Source organism: Oryctolagus cuniculus, chromosome 12 (genome assembly GCF_964237555.1).
Source record: "Oryctolagus cuniculus chromosome 12, mOryCun1.1, whole genome shotgun sequence".
Taxonomy (NCBI): Eukaryota; Metazoa; Chordata; class Mammalia; order Lagomorpha; family Leporidae; genus Oryctolagus; species Oryctolagus cuniculus.
In genome coordinates, this window is record NC_091443.1 from 90,137,864 (window position 1) to 90,153,607 (window position 15,744).

At 49.7% G+C, this 15,744-nt stretch overlaps 1 protein-coding gene across 4 annotated transcripts in view; it reads left to right on the forward strand.

The window, feature by feature from the left end:
* Positions 1 to 15,744, forward strand: part of IQCH (IQ motif containing H) — a 232,755-nt gene that overhangs the window by 99,970 nt on the left and 117,041 nt on the right. For all 4 annotated transcript variants that reach the window (XM_008268850.4, XM_051821802.2, XM_051821803.2 and 1 more), the window contains exons 8-9: positions 5,004 to 5,080; positions 6,744 to 6,782. In XM_008268850.4, the coding sequence (XP_008267072.2) occupies positions 5,004 to 5,080; positions 6,744 to 6,782 (116 nt within the window). The remainder of the gene's footprint in view (positions 1 to 5,003; positions 5,081 to 6,743; positions 6,783 to 15,744) is intronic.

Below are 15,744 nucleotides of genomic sequence, written 5' to 3' on the forward strand. Positions count from 1 at the left end.
AGGCAGAGGCAGACAGAGAGGGGTCTTCCATCCACTGGTTTATTCCCCAGATGGCCACAACAGGTGGAGCTGTGCCGATTCAAAGCCAGGAGCCAGGAGCTTCTTCCAGGTCACCATGCGAGTGCAGGGGCCCAAGGATTTGGGCCTTCTTCTACTGCTTTCCCAGGCCATAGCAGAGAGCTGGACCGGAAGTGGAGCAGCTGGGTCTTGAACTGGTATCCATATGGGATGCCAGCATTGCAGGCAGCGGCTTTACCTGCTACGCCACAGCGCCAGCCCTAGTAATGTCCTCGTTTATGTTCAGCAAAACTTATGCCAGCATAACTATCTTGTCCATTAATACAGAATACAGATTCCTTTTGGTTGTTGTTTGCCCGGTGTGTCTTTCCCATTCTTTTAATTTTTCTGTAACTGGATGGTTCAGTGTGTCTTTTGTAAATAACATAGCTGAATTCTGAAAAATCCATTCTGACCATCGTTATTCCTTTAGGATTTAACCCGTTTACAATCATTGTAATTATGGTGTATTTTATGTCCTCTTCCATCTGTTTTGTTGCCTTTCGTACCCTGCCTCATTTTGTTGCTATTTCATTTTGTTTCCTTAACTGTCTCCTTTTGAATGAATTTTTTTCCTCATTATACCTTTCCTTTCTTTTGAAATTAACATATTTCTTTACATTCTTATTGTTACTAGGTTGTTATTTTCACATGCCACGTTGCTTATCAAAGTCCAAAGTTAACAAATACCTATACTTTCCCTTTCATCAACATAAGAACCTTAGAATATTTTAACTCGATTTCCCATTCCTGAATTATGTGCTGTTGTTTTCATGCATTTTAATAACACCTCCTGGAGTGGGTTGAGCTGCTGCCTGCAACACTGGCATCCCATCTGAGTGCCAGGTTCTAGTCCCAGCTACTCCTCATATCAGTTCAGCTCCCTGCTAATCTAATCTGCGTGGGAAAGCAGTGAATGATGGCCCAAGTGCTTGGGCCCCTGCCACCCACGTGGGAGACCCAGATGGAGTTCCAGGCTCCTGCCTTCTGCCTGGCCCAGCCCCAGCCATTGCAGCCATTTGGAGAGTGAATCATCAGATGGGAGACCTCTGTGTCTCTCTCTCTCTGTGTAACTATGCCTTTCAAATAAATAAAAAACCTTTAAAAACGATTTTTCTTTTTTAAAATCCCACAAGATACTATTGTTTTTGTTTTTATGTAGTCAATATTCGTTAATATAATCACATGTATTTGCTACTTTCTTCTTCATTCCTTCTTGTATCTCTGGCCTTTAATATGGCATCAGTTTCCTTCAACTTGAATTACATTATTTAAATGTCCATTGGTACCAGTCTCTTGGTGCTACTCTTTCAACTATTATTTGCCTCAAAATGTGTTTATTGTATCCTTGTTTTTGAATGAGAGTTTGCGGCACATTGAAGATACTTTCCGATTGTTTTCTGGCTGCCAACGCTGCTATCGGGTACCGGTGTCCTATGGAAGAGTTAGTGGTAAATACAGTTGTGGCCCCTTTACACTCATCTGTCCCTCCCCTGCCCCTCAGCACCATACCCCTAAGTTCTTTTTATCTTTGGTGTTCTACAAGTATGCTCTGGTGTATCTAAGCTTGTAGTCTTTTTTATTTCTCCTGTTTGGTATTTATTGGGGTTCTTTAATCTGAAGATCAATGTCTTTCATCGGTTTGAGGAAATTTATTTATTTTTTTTATTTTTTTGACAGGCAGAGTTAGAGAGAGAGAGAGAGAGAGAGAGAGAGAAAGGTCTTCCTTCTGTTGGTTCACCCCCCAAATGGCCGCTACGGCTGGCGCGCTGCATCGATCCAAAGCCAGGAGCCAGGTGCTTCCTCCTGGTCTCCCATGCAGGTGCAGGACCCAACCACTTGGGCCATCCTCCACTGCACTCCCGGGCCACAACAGAGAGCTGGACTGGAAGAGGGGCAATCGGGACAGAATCCGGCGCCCCGACCAGGACTAGAACCTGGTGTGCCGGTGCCGCAGGTGGAGGATTAGCCTAGTGAACTGCGGCACTGGCCAATTTGAGGAAATTATAATCCATTATTTATATGCATTTAATAGAAAACCAAAATAGTTGATCGTAAAAATTATCACAAAAAAGTAGTAAACTGGAAAAAATGGAAGAAAAGACATAATGAAGTTTTGAAAGCAGATATTAAGAAAATAAAATCAATTAAAAATGATCCAAAAGAATTTTAACTTGGCTTCTTGTAAAGAATAAAGGTAAATCCCTGGCAATAATAGAGGACAAGTAATATTAAAATAAAAAAGAGGAATACAAATACACTAGAATTTTGAAAGTCATAGTATGATAACTATATACCATATATTTTAAAACATGAAGTGAAAAATCTTCTAGAAAAAATCAAATTACCAAAAGTAACTCAAGAAAATAGCAAATATAGAGAAAACAATACCATTAGATAATTTGAATTGAGAATCAAAAATATCTTCCTATTTTTAATACACAGGGACATATGCACACATACACATGTACACACACATCAGAAGTAAATATCTTTCAGTTCCATTTTCCATGAACATTAATATTTATATTCAATTTAATATTCAAGACATATTTTATACTATAAAATAATTTGTTACTTATTTGAAATTAAAATTTAATTCTATCTGTTCCTTTTTGCTAAGACTGACCACCCTAGGAGCAAGGCATATTGCCACTCTGAAAAACACCAGGGCTCTAAAATTAGCAAGGAGCACAGGGCATGGCTGAATGGCAGGCAGTATTGATGACCACCACAGAAGCTTACATGCAAGTGTATCCAGAATACAAGGGTGTTTTTCCCCCGACATTAACTCTGGCAAAATTTAGCCTGCAGATTTTTCCAGAAGGGAAATTAGTGGCAAAATAGGCAGTGCTTTAGGATATAATTCTCTTAGAGACACGTCCCATAACACCCAAGGCTCCATAGAGCTGTATCAGGTTAATAAGGAAGTTCTAAGACACCATTAACTGTGGATTATCTGTATGAAATCACAAATCTGTGATCTGTATCCTACCAAACCCTACTAAAATTGGGCCGGCGCCGTGCTCACTTGGTCAATCCATATGGTCATCCCATATGGGCGCCGAGTTCTAGTCCCGGTTGCTCCTCTTCCAGTCCAGCTCCCTGCTGTGGCCCAGCAAGGCAGTGGAGGATGGCCCTAGAGCTTGGGCCCCTGCACCCACGTGGGAGACCAGGAAGAAGCCCCTGGCTCCTGGCTTTGGATTGGCGTAGCTCCAGCTGTAGCGGCCGTTTGAGGGGTGAACCAACGGAAGGAAGACCTTTCTCTCTGTCTCTCTATCTTACTGTCTAACTATCTGTCAAATAAAAAAATTGTGCTAAAATCCTTTTTATGTTATGCCCACTTGAAAACTTGTCAGCTGCTATTTTATTTCAACAAAGGGATTTGGCCAAGACTATCTTGTCTGCAGGAACCTGAGGTTAAGCCGAAAGCGTACTAAGTCTTCCGACACGTGGACTCACGGGTCCTGCCGGTGACTCTGGATCCAAAGCAGCCTGGCACACCGTGTGCACTGACCCTGGGGGACAGCAACGTCCACAGTGGGCAACAGGGCAGGAGGGGGTAGAGGCCAAGGACAAGTCTCCAGGCGGAGACTTAAAACTGGGTCTTCATGCCCTGTGCCCCCTGGCCAGGGGAGGGTGGGAGACGACAAGCCACAGGCAGGTTTGCCATAAACAAAGAGCTGGTAAAATGGGGTTGATCAGGTGAACAGGCAAGTGCCCCTGTGGAGGTGAGTTTTGGTGGCTGAAGATGTTCCTTACAGTGCACTTGAAGCATCCTGAGACAACCAGGTCCTCAAGGTGAGGTTCTAGGTTGTGTGTCGATGCTCACCAATAGTGGGTTGTATTTGATCGATACCTATCAATTCTGTGGCTGAGAAACTATTGTCCACTGCGTGTGTGGCCCAGAGACATTCTCCAGAAGTTGTTGCTTATAGCTTTGGTCAGTTTCCATGCACTTGCCCAAGTCACTTCACTTCACTTTTTTTTTTTTTTTTTTTTTTTTTTTTGCCAGGCAGAGTTAGACAGAGAGGCAGAGAGAGAGTTATAGACAGTGAGAAAGAGACAGAGAGAAAGGTCTTCCTTCTGTTGGTTCACTCCCCTAAGGGCCACTACGGCTGGCGCTGTGCCAATCCGAAGCCAGGAGCTGGGTACTTCCTCCCAGTTTCCCATGTAGGTGCAGGGCCCAAGCACTTGGGCCATCCTCCACTGCACTCCTGGGCCACAGCAGAGAGCTGGACTGGAAGAGGAGCAACCGGGACAGAATCTGGCGCCCCGACCGGGACTAGAACCTGGGGTGCCGGCACCACAGGCAGAGGATTAGCCAAGTGAGCCGCGGTGCCGGGCGTCACTTCACTTTCGAGAGTCATCTTTCTGATGACCACACAATAGGCTACCCCCAGCCCTCTGTGTCTTCGCACTCCCCATCCTTGGATTCAACCAACCACAGATCAAAAATATGTGGAAAAAATTTATTTCTGTAATCGAACAGGCGGCAGGCTTTTGAGCATCTGTAGATTTTGGTATGTGGGGGCGTCCCCTGAAACCAGCGCCCCACAGTCGCCAAAGCATGGTTGTTGCAGTTCATCACGTGCACCTATACTAATTGCCTTTTACGTGAACTTGGGGATCTGGCTATTTAGAGAAAAGCACCTCCTAAGACAATAGTAACTCCCCAGTCTGCCTGCTTGTGGGAGCTGCCTTTTCAACTAGGCAGTTTGCAGAAGGCGGGAGCGCTGGGAGCTGTGGCCTTCCCACGCTTTCTGGCTTCTCTTCGGAAGTCAACAAACACTGAAGCTTTGTGTAATGGATGCAGGCAAGGGTGACAGTGAGCAGGCAGCGGGCAGCCGTGCCATCTGACTGTCAAGGTGCGAACCCCAAAGCATGCGTCCAAGGACTCAGCTGTGTTTCTGGAAGAGTTAACAGTGCACCCCCTCCATCCACAGCTCCCTTCGCCATACTTAAGAAGCCACCGAAGCCTCCCGTGGAAGTGAAAGTCCATCACAAGAAGCCGAGAGCGAAGGTACTGACACCTGTACCTGTGGAAAGGAGGTTGTTCTTACAACACCTGGACTTCTGGGAGCACCCACGTGCTACAGAGTTGTCCCCTTCACATGGAAACAAATGACACTATCAGTGGGGGGAGGGGGGACCCTGAGAAGTCCCATCGTGCTGGATTATTGTGAGACTCACTAAATGACCAGGTCAGTCCATGCCGTGAGCCGGTCAGATGTCCGGAGTCTGGGACACAGCAGCTGCTGCTTGTCATCTCCACCTGTGTTGTGTTGTGCCGGGCATCTTACTGGGGGGGTCCTGCTGGCTCCCACTTGCCCTCCAGCATCGGCTTGCGCAAAATACTTCCCTGAAGAAGGGAAGGGATTCTGCCTTCTCTCGCAGCACAGCGGCACTCAGCCTCGGGAGGGTTCCCCTGGCTCAAGGGGCTGGACTGTGGGAGCTCGTGTTCTTGCGCTTGTGGGCCACAGACTTGGATCACTGAGACTCTGCCCCCCAGGAAGGAGACAGCTGGCCGTGTCTTTGCCTGGCTTCCCCTGTGTGGTCAGGTTTTCAGCAGCTCTGCTAAGAACGAGAAATCAAAGAGTGACACAAGAGTGGATCTTCCTGCGTCCCTCCTTCCGGGCCTTCATTTTTTAACAGCCTCATCTGCTCAGAGGTTTGCACTGGTGGGCTCTTTCCCCTTAAGATATTTCCAGGCTGTTTAGGTAGCAGTATGTCATGTGACACCCCAGTTGCCATGGCAAATATTTGCGTTTCATGAAAAATGTGGGTTTAAAAAAAAAAAAACAAAATCGGTGTAAATGGCCAAATCCCGAGACAGGCCTCCAGGCAAGTATTTGGCCGGCACCATTACTGTTTCAATGCAGGTGTTTAACAGGCCGTGAGAGGGCCGTGGGCTCGTGTGCGTCCTGCAGCAGGCAGAGGCACCTGTTTTGATTCTCAGCCTGTTCGAGCACTCACGTCGCAGTTTGTAGAGCACAGATCGGCCGGTGAGACACACATCGTGCCGAGACGTTCCCCAGCAAGCGGGTCACCTGAACAAGGAAAAAAAGTGTGTTCTTGTAAATCATGGCGCGTTCCCTGAACACGACTCAGCTTTGGCTTTAATTAACAGAGTGTTAACTCAGAGCTTCCCCTGCTGCCAGAAGCGGCCACATTCACTCTCTTCTCCCGTGGCCCCAGATGGGCGCCACGTGTCTGAATTGCCTCTTGAGCAGGAGACGTTGTCGTTGAGGAAGTTTCTGGAAAGAGTTGTGGGTGCGGAGGTTAAAAGGCTGAGAGGCACAGCCGGAGGAGCCCCGAGGGAGGGGGCCAGGGGGCAGGGCAGCAGGTGCCGCCTGCAGAGGCTCCTTCTTCTCCCTGCTTCTCCACGTGTGCCCTGGAGATGGGAGCCGGCCGGCCTCTAGTTGGAATGGTTTGTGTAAATATTTACTTTGTCCAACTCTTTCCTCAAAGCAAACAGGGTTTGGCAAGCTGCCAGAGCTGTCTAAAGGGTGGGAAGATTTTTCTAATGATCAGCGCCTGCCTGCCTGGCCAGAGGGGGCAGGCTGGCCCACGGGGGAGGCAGGAAGCAGGGAAGGGGGTGGGGGGGCTCCGAAGCTTCTATTTGTTTTGTAAAATTGCCCATGAGAGTCGTTTTGATTTAAACTGTGCCTCGCTCTCCGTTGCAGGGGAAGGGCAGGAGGTCAAGAGGACAGCACACTCAGAAGGTCTGTAATTTGTGTGACTAGTTGAAATTTGGGGTCTGTCACCTGATGTCCCTTCCTTTTGCTGCAGGGCACTAGTGTGGGAGGCCGCTTGACAGCTGGAGATGGCCACAAAAGTTCTCTGGCGCTTCCTTTATAAAATAAATTAGATCTGTGTTTTCAGGGAAAAAAAAAAAAAGCCATGGTTCATTTAGAGACAAAAACCTTTCTCCGCCCTCTCTCGGGACAGAATTTCCTTCTCAGGCTTCTGTCCAAGCAGATGATTTAGCATCCTTAAAAGCTGGCCGGGCCTCATCAGTCTCCAATTAGAGAGCTCCATCATTTGAAACTACGCCTAAAAAAAGAAATAAAATGCAAAAATTAATTCAGCCGTGCCCCTCCGCATGTGTTTGCATGGTGCACACTTGTCTAGGTGCACATATACTTGAGTGTGTGTGTGTGTGTGTGTGTGCGTGCGTGTGTGAGAGAGAGAGAGACAGAGGGAATGTGTGAATATTGTAGGAGGTGAAGGTATGGGCTTTAGAGTTAAGCTGGTCACAACAGCTAAGGTAACAAAAAAGTTGGCCCAACGAAATAGTCCCCAGAACCTGGCAAGTCTGTGCTGGCCTCGCACATTCGCCTGCACCATGCAAAGCTAATAACAGCCCTGCACTTGAAACAGGGATGTGCCAGGTCCTCCTCCTTGTTGCAGAGTAACTTTGAGCAGGTTCTCTGGACCTGTCTTTCCTCGTCTGATAGAAGGGGATGACACCTCCTTTCTCACGGGGATGCTACAAGGATCAGATGGGTTCATATGTGTGAAGGCATCTTGGAATATATGGCAGTTGTTACACTAACTCACTGGTCCATTAAAAAAAAAACAAAACTGATCCATGGGGCTGGTGCTGTGGCATAGCAGGTAAAGCACCGTCTGCAGCACCGGCATCCCATATGGACGCCGATTTAAGTCCATCCAGCTCCCTGCTAATGTGCCTGGGAAGGCAGTGGAGGAGGTCCTTAGGCCCCTGCACCAACGTGGGAGACCTGCAAGAGGCTCCTCACTCTTGGTTCCTGGCTTCCGATTGGCCCAGCTGGGTCATTGCAGCCATTTGAGGAGTGATATCTCTCTCTCTCTCGTTCTGCCTTTCAGATAAATAAGTAAATCTTTTAAAAAAGAAAAATATACCATCTAATGTTTTGATATATTGATTAATTTCTTTTTTTTAAGATTTAATTATTTATTTGAAAGTCAGAGTTACACAGAGAGGAGAGGCAGACAGAGAGAGAGGTCTTCCATCCGCTGGTTCACTCCCCAATTGGCCACAATGGCCAGAGCTGCGCCAATCGGAAGCCAGGAGCCAGGAGCCAGGAGCTTCTTCCGGGTCTCCCACATGGGTGCAGAGGCCCAAGGACTTGGGCCTCTTCTACTGCTTTCCCAGGCCACAGCAGAGAGCTGGATCGGAAGTGGAGCAGCCGGGACTAGAACTGGCGCCCATATGAGATGCCAGCGCTCCAGGCCAGGGTGTTAACCTGCTGTGTCACAGCGCCGGCCCGATACATTGATTAATTTCTAAAAGCATCTTCTAGGCCTTTTTCTTCTTTTTAAAATAGATTTATTTATTTATTTGAAAGGCAGAATGCAAGAGAGGGAAGAGTCAAAGAGGGAGGGAGGGAGGGAAGGAAGGAGAGATCTTCCATCTACTGGTTCACTCCCCAAATGGCCTCAACGGCAGGGGCTGGGCCAGGCCAGGTCTCCCAAGGACCCAAGGACTTGAGTCATCTTTTGCTGCTTTCTCAGGCACATTAGTAGAGAGCTGGTTCGGAAGCAGAACAGATGGGACTCGAACCAGCACTCTGAGAGGGGATGCTGGCGTCACACGCGGAGGCTTAACTCACTGAGCCGCAATGCCAGCTGCAGGCCTGCATTTTGGAGGGAAGTCAGTCACCCTTTTCCAGGAAAAGGGGCCACCTCTCAGACTCCTGATGTGTCTCAGATCGGCGATAGGATAGGGCTGCCTAGCGAGGATTTCATGAGGGTCCTCCAGAATCCAGACAGCTGGCTCCCAGATAAGCTGATCAGACAATTAGATCCTTCCCCCAGCTTCCCTCGACTTTTACTGTGAGGAAATGATGAGCTTGACTCTGCACCGCCAAAGTGGAACGTGATTTGGGAAGGCCAAGGCAGTACCTGGACTATTTATAGCTGCTCATGTCCGCCGAGCCTGCTCCGCTTTCGTGGCTCTGAGGACCTTCGGTTACTCACCCCCGGGGCCTGCACACTGTCCCTGCCTCATTGCCCCTGTATCCCCCCAGGTGGTGAAGGGGTGGGGACAGAGCTCTCCCCACACAGGGGCCAGCTTTGCAAACATCACTCCTCCTGCCAGCACTACTGTGGCAGCTGGCACGGTGTCCCAAGCTCTGTTCTAATGTTGGAGGTGGATCACCTCACGTCGTTTTCACAGCATCTCTGCATGTAGGTCCCACTCTTCCTCCCATCGTACCCTGGGAACTGGGTACAGAAAGGTCTAGTCATCCAACTGGTAAATGACAGAGCCACCAAGCAAAATGGGACCGTGTGACAGGCAGGTCCCCAAGGCATTGGGAATTTTTATAAGCCTTAATTATTTTATTTATGTATTTTTTTTTATTTTGACAGAGTTAGACAGAAAGAGAGGCAGAGAGACAGGTCTTTCTTCCATTGGTTCACCCCCCCAAATGGCCACTACGGCTGGAGCTATGCTGATCCAAAGCCAGGAGCCAGGTACTTCCTCCTGGTCTCCGATGCGGGTCCAGGTGCCCATGCACTTGGGCCATCTTCCTCTGCCCTCCTGGGCCACAGCAGAGAGCTGGACTGGAAGAGGAGCAACTGGGACTAGAACCTGGCGCCCATATGGGTTGCCAGCACCGCAGGTGGAGGATTAACCAGGTGAGCCGCGGTGCGGGCCCCGCCTTAATCATTTCTAATGGAACTCTTTCTCAACTTTGTCACACTGCCTGCCTCCTGTACTCTGTGTGTATTCAACAATGAGTTTCACACATGCAGCCCTCAGTTGCTGTGTCTTCTTTGTTTTCAGTATCAGTAGTTGTGACTTTTGCTGTCACATCTGCTTTTCGGTCTCCTAGATCCATGACCCAAATAAACACACTCAAGAAGGCAAACACGTTTGAGCCAGTCAAGCTCTCCCTAAGGATCCAAAGAATGAAACTGAACCAAATTGAGTTTGTGATAATTATTCCAAGAATTCGAGGAATCTTTATTTTCAGGAACCTACTACAAAAAGTTTGAAGTTTTGAGGCAAGAATTTGGCTCAGCAGCTAAGACACTGCCTTGGGCACCTGCGTCCCAGGTCAGAGTGCCCGGGTTTGCGTCCTGGCTCTGCTCCGAGTCCAGCTGCACACTAGCGCACCCCCTGGGAGGCAGCAGTGCCGGCTCAAGTACAGGGGTCCCTGCCACCCACATGGGAGACCCAGATTGTGTCCCTAGCTCCCTTTGGCAGGCATTGGGGAGTGAACCAGCAGATGGGAGATCTCTTTTTCTCTTTTTGTTCTCTGCCTTTCAAATACATTTTTAAAAACTAAGAAAACAAAAGGGTGGAACTTTAGTATTTGGGTTCCCTCCTTGAGACGGAACCTTTTTTTTTTTTTTTTTTTTGACAGGCAGAGTGGACAGTGAGAGAGAGAGACAGAGAGAAAGGTCTTCCTTTGCCATTGGTTCACCCTCCAATGGCTGCCACGGCTGGCGCGCTGCACACGGTGGCCGGCGCACCACGCTGATCCGATGGCAGGAGCCAGGTGCTTCTCCTGGTCTCCCATGGGGTGCAGGGCCCAAGCACTTGGGCCATCCTCCACTGCACTCCCTGGCCACAGCAGAGAGCTGGCCTGGAAGAGGTGCAACCGGGACAGAATCCGGCGCCCCGCCCGGGACAAGAACCCGGTGTGCTGGCGCCGCAAGGCGGAGGATTAGCCTAGTGAGCCACGGCGCCAGCCTGAGACGGAACCTCTTGACTCAAGCGTGTGGGACATTCTGGAATCTGCGTAGCCCGACTTCCCCTCCCCAGAGCTCCAAAATTCAGACTCCCAGGACCTCAGCACAGCTCTGTGTTGGAAACCCAGCTCACCTGGCTGCAAGCCCATCTACTCATTCGGTCATTCCTCCGTTCATTCATCCAGCTCACCCTTGTTGATCTTTTACTGCATGCCAAGCTGCGCTCTAGTCTCTGGGGACCCCAGCAGTGAGCAAAGCAAACTTAGTCCCTGTCTGTGATTCACAGTTGCTTAATGCAACATCAGAGGGGAAAAATAAGGCAGAATACACACGTAGGTGTAGCGACTGTAGCAAGGTGTGATGTTCGAACTCTGCAAAATGTATTCTTTTGTGACCCGTAATCAACAGACTTGCACCATGCAAATTTTTTTGTTTTTGTTTTTGTTTTTGTTTTTCACTCGGGAAGATCCAGGCACGAAGCTTGGCCTTGGTGGTGGTGGGGTCCTTTCTGACAGGTGCTCTCCGGTAGGTGACTGGGACAGACAACAATGTTGTGTCTTTGCTCAGAGACCTGGGAATCCAGGCTGTGTTTGAATCCCATCCTGCTGGTTCGCCTAATCCATCGTCACTGTCCCGAGTGGTCCTTAAGTGTGTCACATTCTCTCAGGGGCTGTTAGAAAGGTAGCAGAGAGGACGAAATTAAATCAAGGCAGCGCTGGAGTGAGAGGCGTTTCTAGGAGAGGGGATTCCACATTTGACTGAAAGCAACTCCGTCTGTTGAAAAAAATCGTCACGATTCTCTTCTGTTTGGTCCTCAACCAGAATTTGACCCAGTGGGTGTTAGGGTTCCACGAGGGAGCGTCGGAGGAGGCCATGCGTCTCCAAGGACATATTTCAGAGTTCAGGAGGACTCCTCTGAATGAGGACATCTTTCAAAGCAACGGCAGGAATGATTTCTAGAAAACTGCTGCTGGTCCGAGTGGCCTTTACCATCCATTCACTTCCTTTATGTGTCTCTGCGCAATGATTTTTCTATTTTTTTCTTAAAGATGTATTTATTTATTTCAAAGATGGTATTACAGAGAGAGAGAGAGAGAGAGAGAGCAAGATTCCATCTGCTGGTTTGGTCCCCAGATGGCCACAATGGCCAGAGCTAGGACAGACCGAAGCCAGTTGCCAGGAGTTTCATCCTGGTCTCCCACGTGGGTGCAGGGTCCTAGCACTTGGACCATCTTCCGCTGCTTCCCCAGGTGCATTAGCAGGGAGCTGGATCAGAAGTGGAGCTGCCAAGTCTCGAACTAGCATGCATGTGGGACGTCAGAGCTGCACGTCTCAGCTTTACCCACTATGCCGAACACTGGCCTGAGCATGCTCTGTTTTGCCTTCCCTTTTTAAAGGTGAAGGACTCTGGCTCTCCCTTTTAATTGACACGTGAGACTTTGGTAGTTTCTGGGTCTTGCAAACTGAGACTCATTTTGTTGATTTACAGATTATGGGACTATCACCTCTCTTAGGAGTTCTTGCCCCATAAACCACCCCTCTCCCCCTACACAGAGGTGATGTGGGCAGCTGTTTATCCATTTTGGTTTGAAAGCTGCTCAGAAGAAATTTCTTTATAAAACAGTAGCAAAATCACCCTGGGCCGAGATCCTTTTCATGGTACTCAAAGCACTGCCATTGAAGATAATGGCCTTGGTTTGATGCCTTTACCAACTCCAGGAGTCTGTTAAAAAGTCAGAGCCCAGGGGCTGGCTCTGTGGCACAGTGCGTTAACGCCTTGGCCTGAAACGCCAGTGTCCCATGTGGGCGCTGGTTCGAGACCCGGCAGCTCCGCTTCTGATGCAACTCTCTGCTATGGCCTGGGAAAGCAGTAGAAGATGGCCCAAGTCCTTGGACCCCTGCACCCATGTGGGAGACCCAGAAGAAGCTCCTGGCTCCTGGCTTCGGATGGGCACAGCTCAGACTGTTGTGGCCAATTGGGGAGTGAACCATCAGCTGGAAGACCTTTCTGTCTCTGCCTCTCTTCTCTCTGTGTCACTCTTTCAAATAAATAAATTAATTAAAAAAAAAAAGACAGAGCCCAGCCAGGCGTTGAGCCCAGCAGTTAAGATGCCCACCTGCCACTCTGGGGTGCCTGGATTTGGGCCCCAGCTCCAGCTTCCTGCTGATGCAGACCCTGGAAGGCAGCAGTGGCGGCTCAAGTATGTGGGTCACAGCTGCCCACATGGGAAACCTGGGTTGAGTTTCCAGCTCCTGGCTGCATCCTGGCCCAGCGCTGGCTGCTGAGGGCTTCTGGGGAGTGAACCAGCAGATGGAAGCTCGCCTGATATGACTTGCTGTCTTTCAAAATAAAAATAAAAAGCTAGCCGGCGCCGCGGCTCACTAAGCTAATCCTCCGCCTTGCGGCGCCGGCACACCGGGTTCTAGTCCCGGTTGGGGCGCCGGATTCTATCCCGGTTGCCCCTCTTCCAGGCCAGCTCTCTGCTGTGGCCAGGGAGTGCAGTGGAGGATGGCCCAAGTGCTTGGGCCCTGCACCCCATGGGAGATCAGGAGAAGTACCTGACTCCTGGTTTCAGATCAGTGCGATGCGCCGGCCGCGGTGGCCATTGAAGGGTGAACCAACGGCAAAAGGAAGACCTTTCTCTCTCTCACTGTCCACTCTGCCTGTTAGAGAGAGAGAGAGAGAGAAAGATGGAAGGGCACCTAAGACAAATTTCAGTCCAGCACAACTTAGGCCTTTCTGTGTGGACTTGGAATGTTTACAAAGAGGACTTTGTCTTGTAGCAAAAACAGCGTCCTAGAAGTTAAGGAGATCCACCAGCTGTTTTTGTGACCTTGGGCAAGTCATTGAACCTGCGGGAGCCTCAGTTTCCCCAGCTGTAGTAATAACCATGCCAATTGGGACTGAGGCACCGCGCAAGGGTGCATTGTCATTACCACAGCAGTTCTGCAGGGGTCTCACACTTCTACAGGTCAGAAGATCTAGGTTCCGAGAGGGTGACCCCTCACCCAGGAGCATATAACAGATAGGGACCAGGATTGGGTATGAACCCAGGATAGTTGGACTTCAGGGCCAAGGCTCATTTCCCTGGGCCCATAATAAGCAGATCAAGCAAAAAGCAAGGCCAACGACCTTCAAGATCCCTCATATACAAAAAGTCAAGGCTATAATTATGCTGAGCCATGATTAAGTCAGCTTCTTTGTCCATGTGGTGTTTAGCTTTTTGAGCAGTTCTAGCCAGCCGAGGTCCTGATGTTTGTTCTGTACAAACCCAACAGATCATGTGCCCTCAACAAAAAAAGAACAGGGTCAGACAAATGGCACCCCTGCTCTTTGGGGAGTAATCAATGCTTTTTCTTTTTTGCTTCATCTCTGTGAGTTATAGTCATCATCCTGCCTTCCTGTTTTATAAAAGATTTCTTTATTTATCTGGAAAGAAGAATGAGAGGGGGGAGGCACGCACACACACACACACACACACAGAGATCTTCCACATACTGGCTCACTCCTCAAATGCCTACAATGGCTGGAACTAGGCCAGGCTGAAGCCAGGAGCCAGGAACTCCATCTGGGTCTCCCACATGAATGACAGGAACCCAAGTCCTTGAGCCATCATCCACTGCTTTCCCAGGCGCATTAGCAGGAAGCTGGATTGGAAGCAGGACGCCTGATATGGGATGCAGGTGCTCCAAGTTGCAGCTTAATCGCTACACCACAACCCCCTCCTTCGCCTTCCTGGCTTGTTTTTTTTTTTTTTTTTTTTCCTTTGTCTTGGATTTAGAATTTTCCCTAAATAGCTGCTCCAGAAACTCTCAAAGTTACCTAATTAGTGATTACCCTTTGCAAATGAAGAAGAGCATTTCCCAGCTAGTTGACTCAGTTAGTTAAGAGCCGGATGCTAATAATTAGGCCACAGCCACAGGTTTGGGCTCTGTGGGGGCCAGCCAGTGGGTGCAGGCTTGTCACAAAGCTGGAGGTGTGGCTGTGGTCCTGAGGAGGAGCTGGCGCCAGCGCATGCGTGTTGGCAACGTCCACCCCCGTCAGAAGCAGCAGTTTTGCGGTTGAGTAGGTGATATCACAATGGGAGTGCAGTGCATCTTGGCAGGAAAGGGAGGGACCCAGGGAAAGTGAGAGGAGGAGGAGGAAGGGGGTGGGGGGCACCTGCAAGGACTCGCAGGCTTGCTGGCGGGGATAAATCCTCCGGGAAGAGTGACAGAGGGGCCCCGAGACGGAGCACCCGGCAACCTTTAATCAGGGCTGTTCCTCCTGGCGGGCTGGAGGCCGCTCCGTCTTCACCTGCGCAGAGGGCCTCGCGCTGCTGATGCACTGCTTTAATTTGGGAAGCCTTTCTCAGGAGAGGCATGTCCGTTCTCGCTCCAACTCGGAAGTGCTCCCGAGTGTGGCATTCTCCGTGACAGATGTACCACAGTTATGCTTTCGCTGACTCCGGGCCCACAGCTGCCCGGGGCCTTGGTGGTCTATTTGATGTCCAAGGGTGTGTCTCCTTTGAGAGTCGGGCTTTGCTGGAATATCCTCCAGGAAGGCAGGGAGGTGCAACCCCTTTGTTCTGAAACAGCCCCAACCCAAGGCTCTGCTTGGAAAAGGCCTGGAGCGCATCTTCCAATGGCTGTCAGCCCCTTTGACCCAGCTCAAGGGAAGGCACAGGCAGCCGGAGACACAGGAGGCCTCTCCCTTCAGAACTTCTCCCAAGCTTGTTCCATTTCCACCGAGGGTCCTATCTCCACGTGACTCTCTGTAAAGATAAAGAACGTCAAAACTATGTGGACGACTCCAAGGCAACCAGATCCTCTGTCAAACCTCCCATCCACAGCTTCTTCCAGGAGTCTCGGAGCTTTGCTGAGGGGCTCCCACACAGGACCGGCCAGCTCTATGCATGTGTGTCTGTCCCTCCCTGATGACGCACTGGCGCTTTTGCCTGGGTTCTCACCTCCCCGACACCAGCAGCCGTTCTTGAAGGCAGGCGGAAATGTAACCACAGG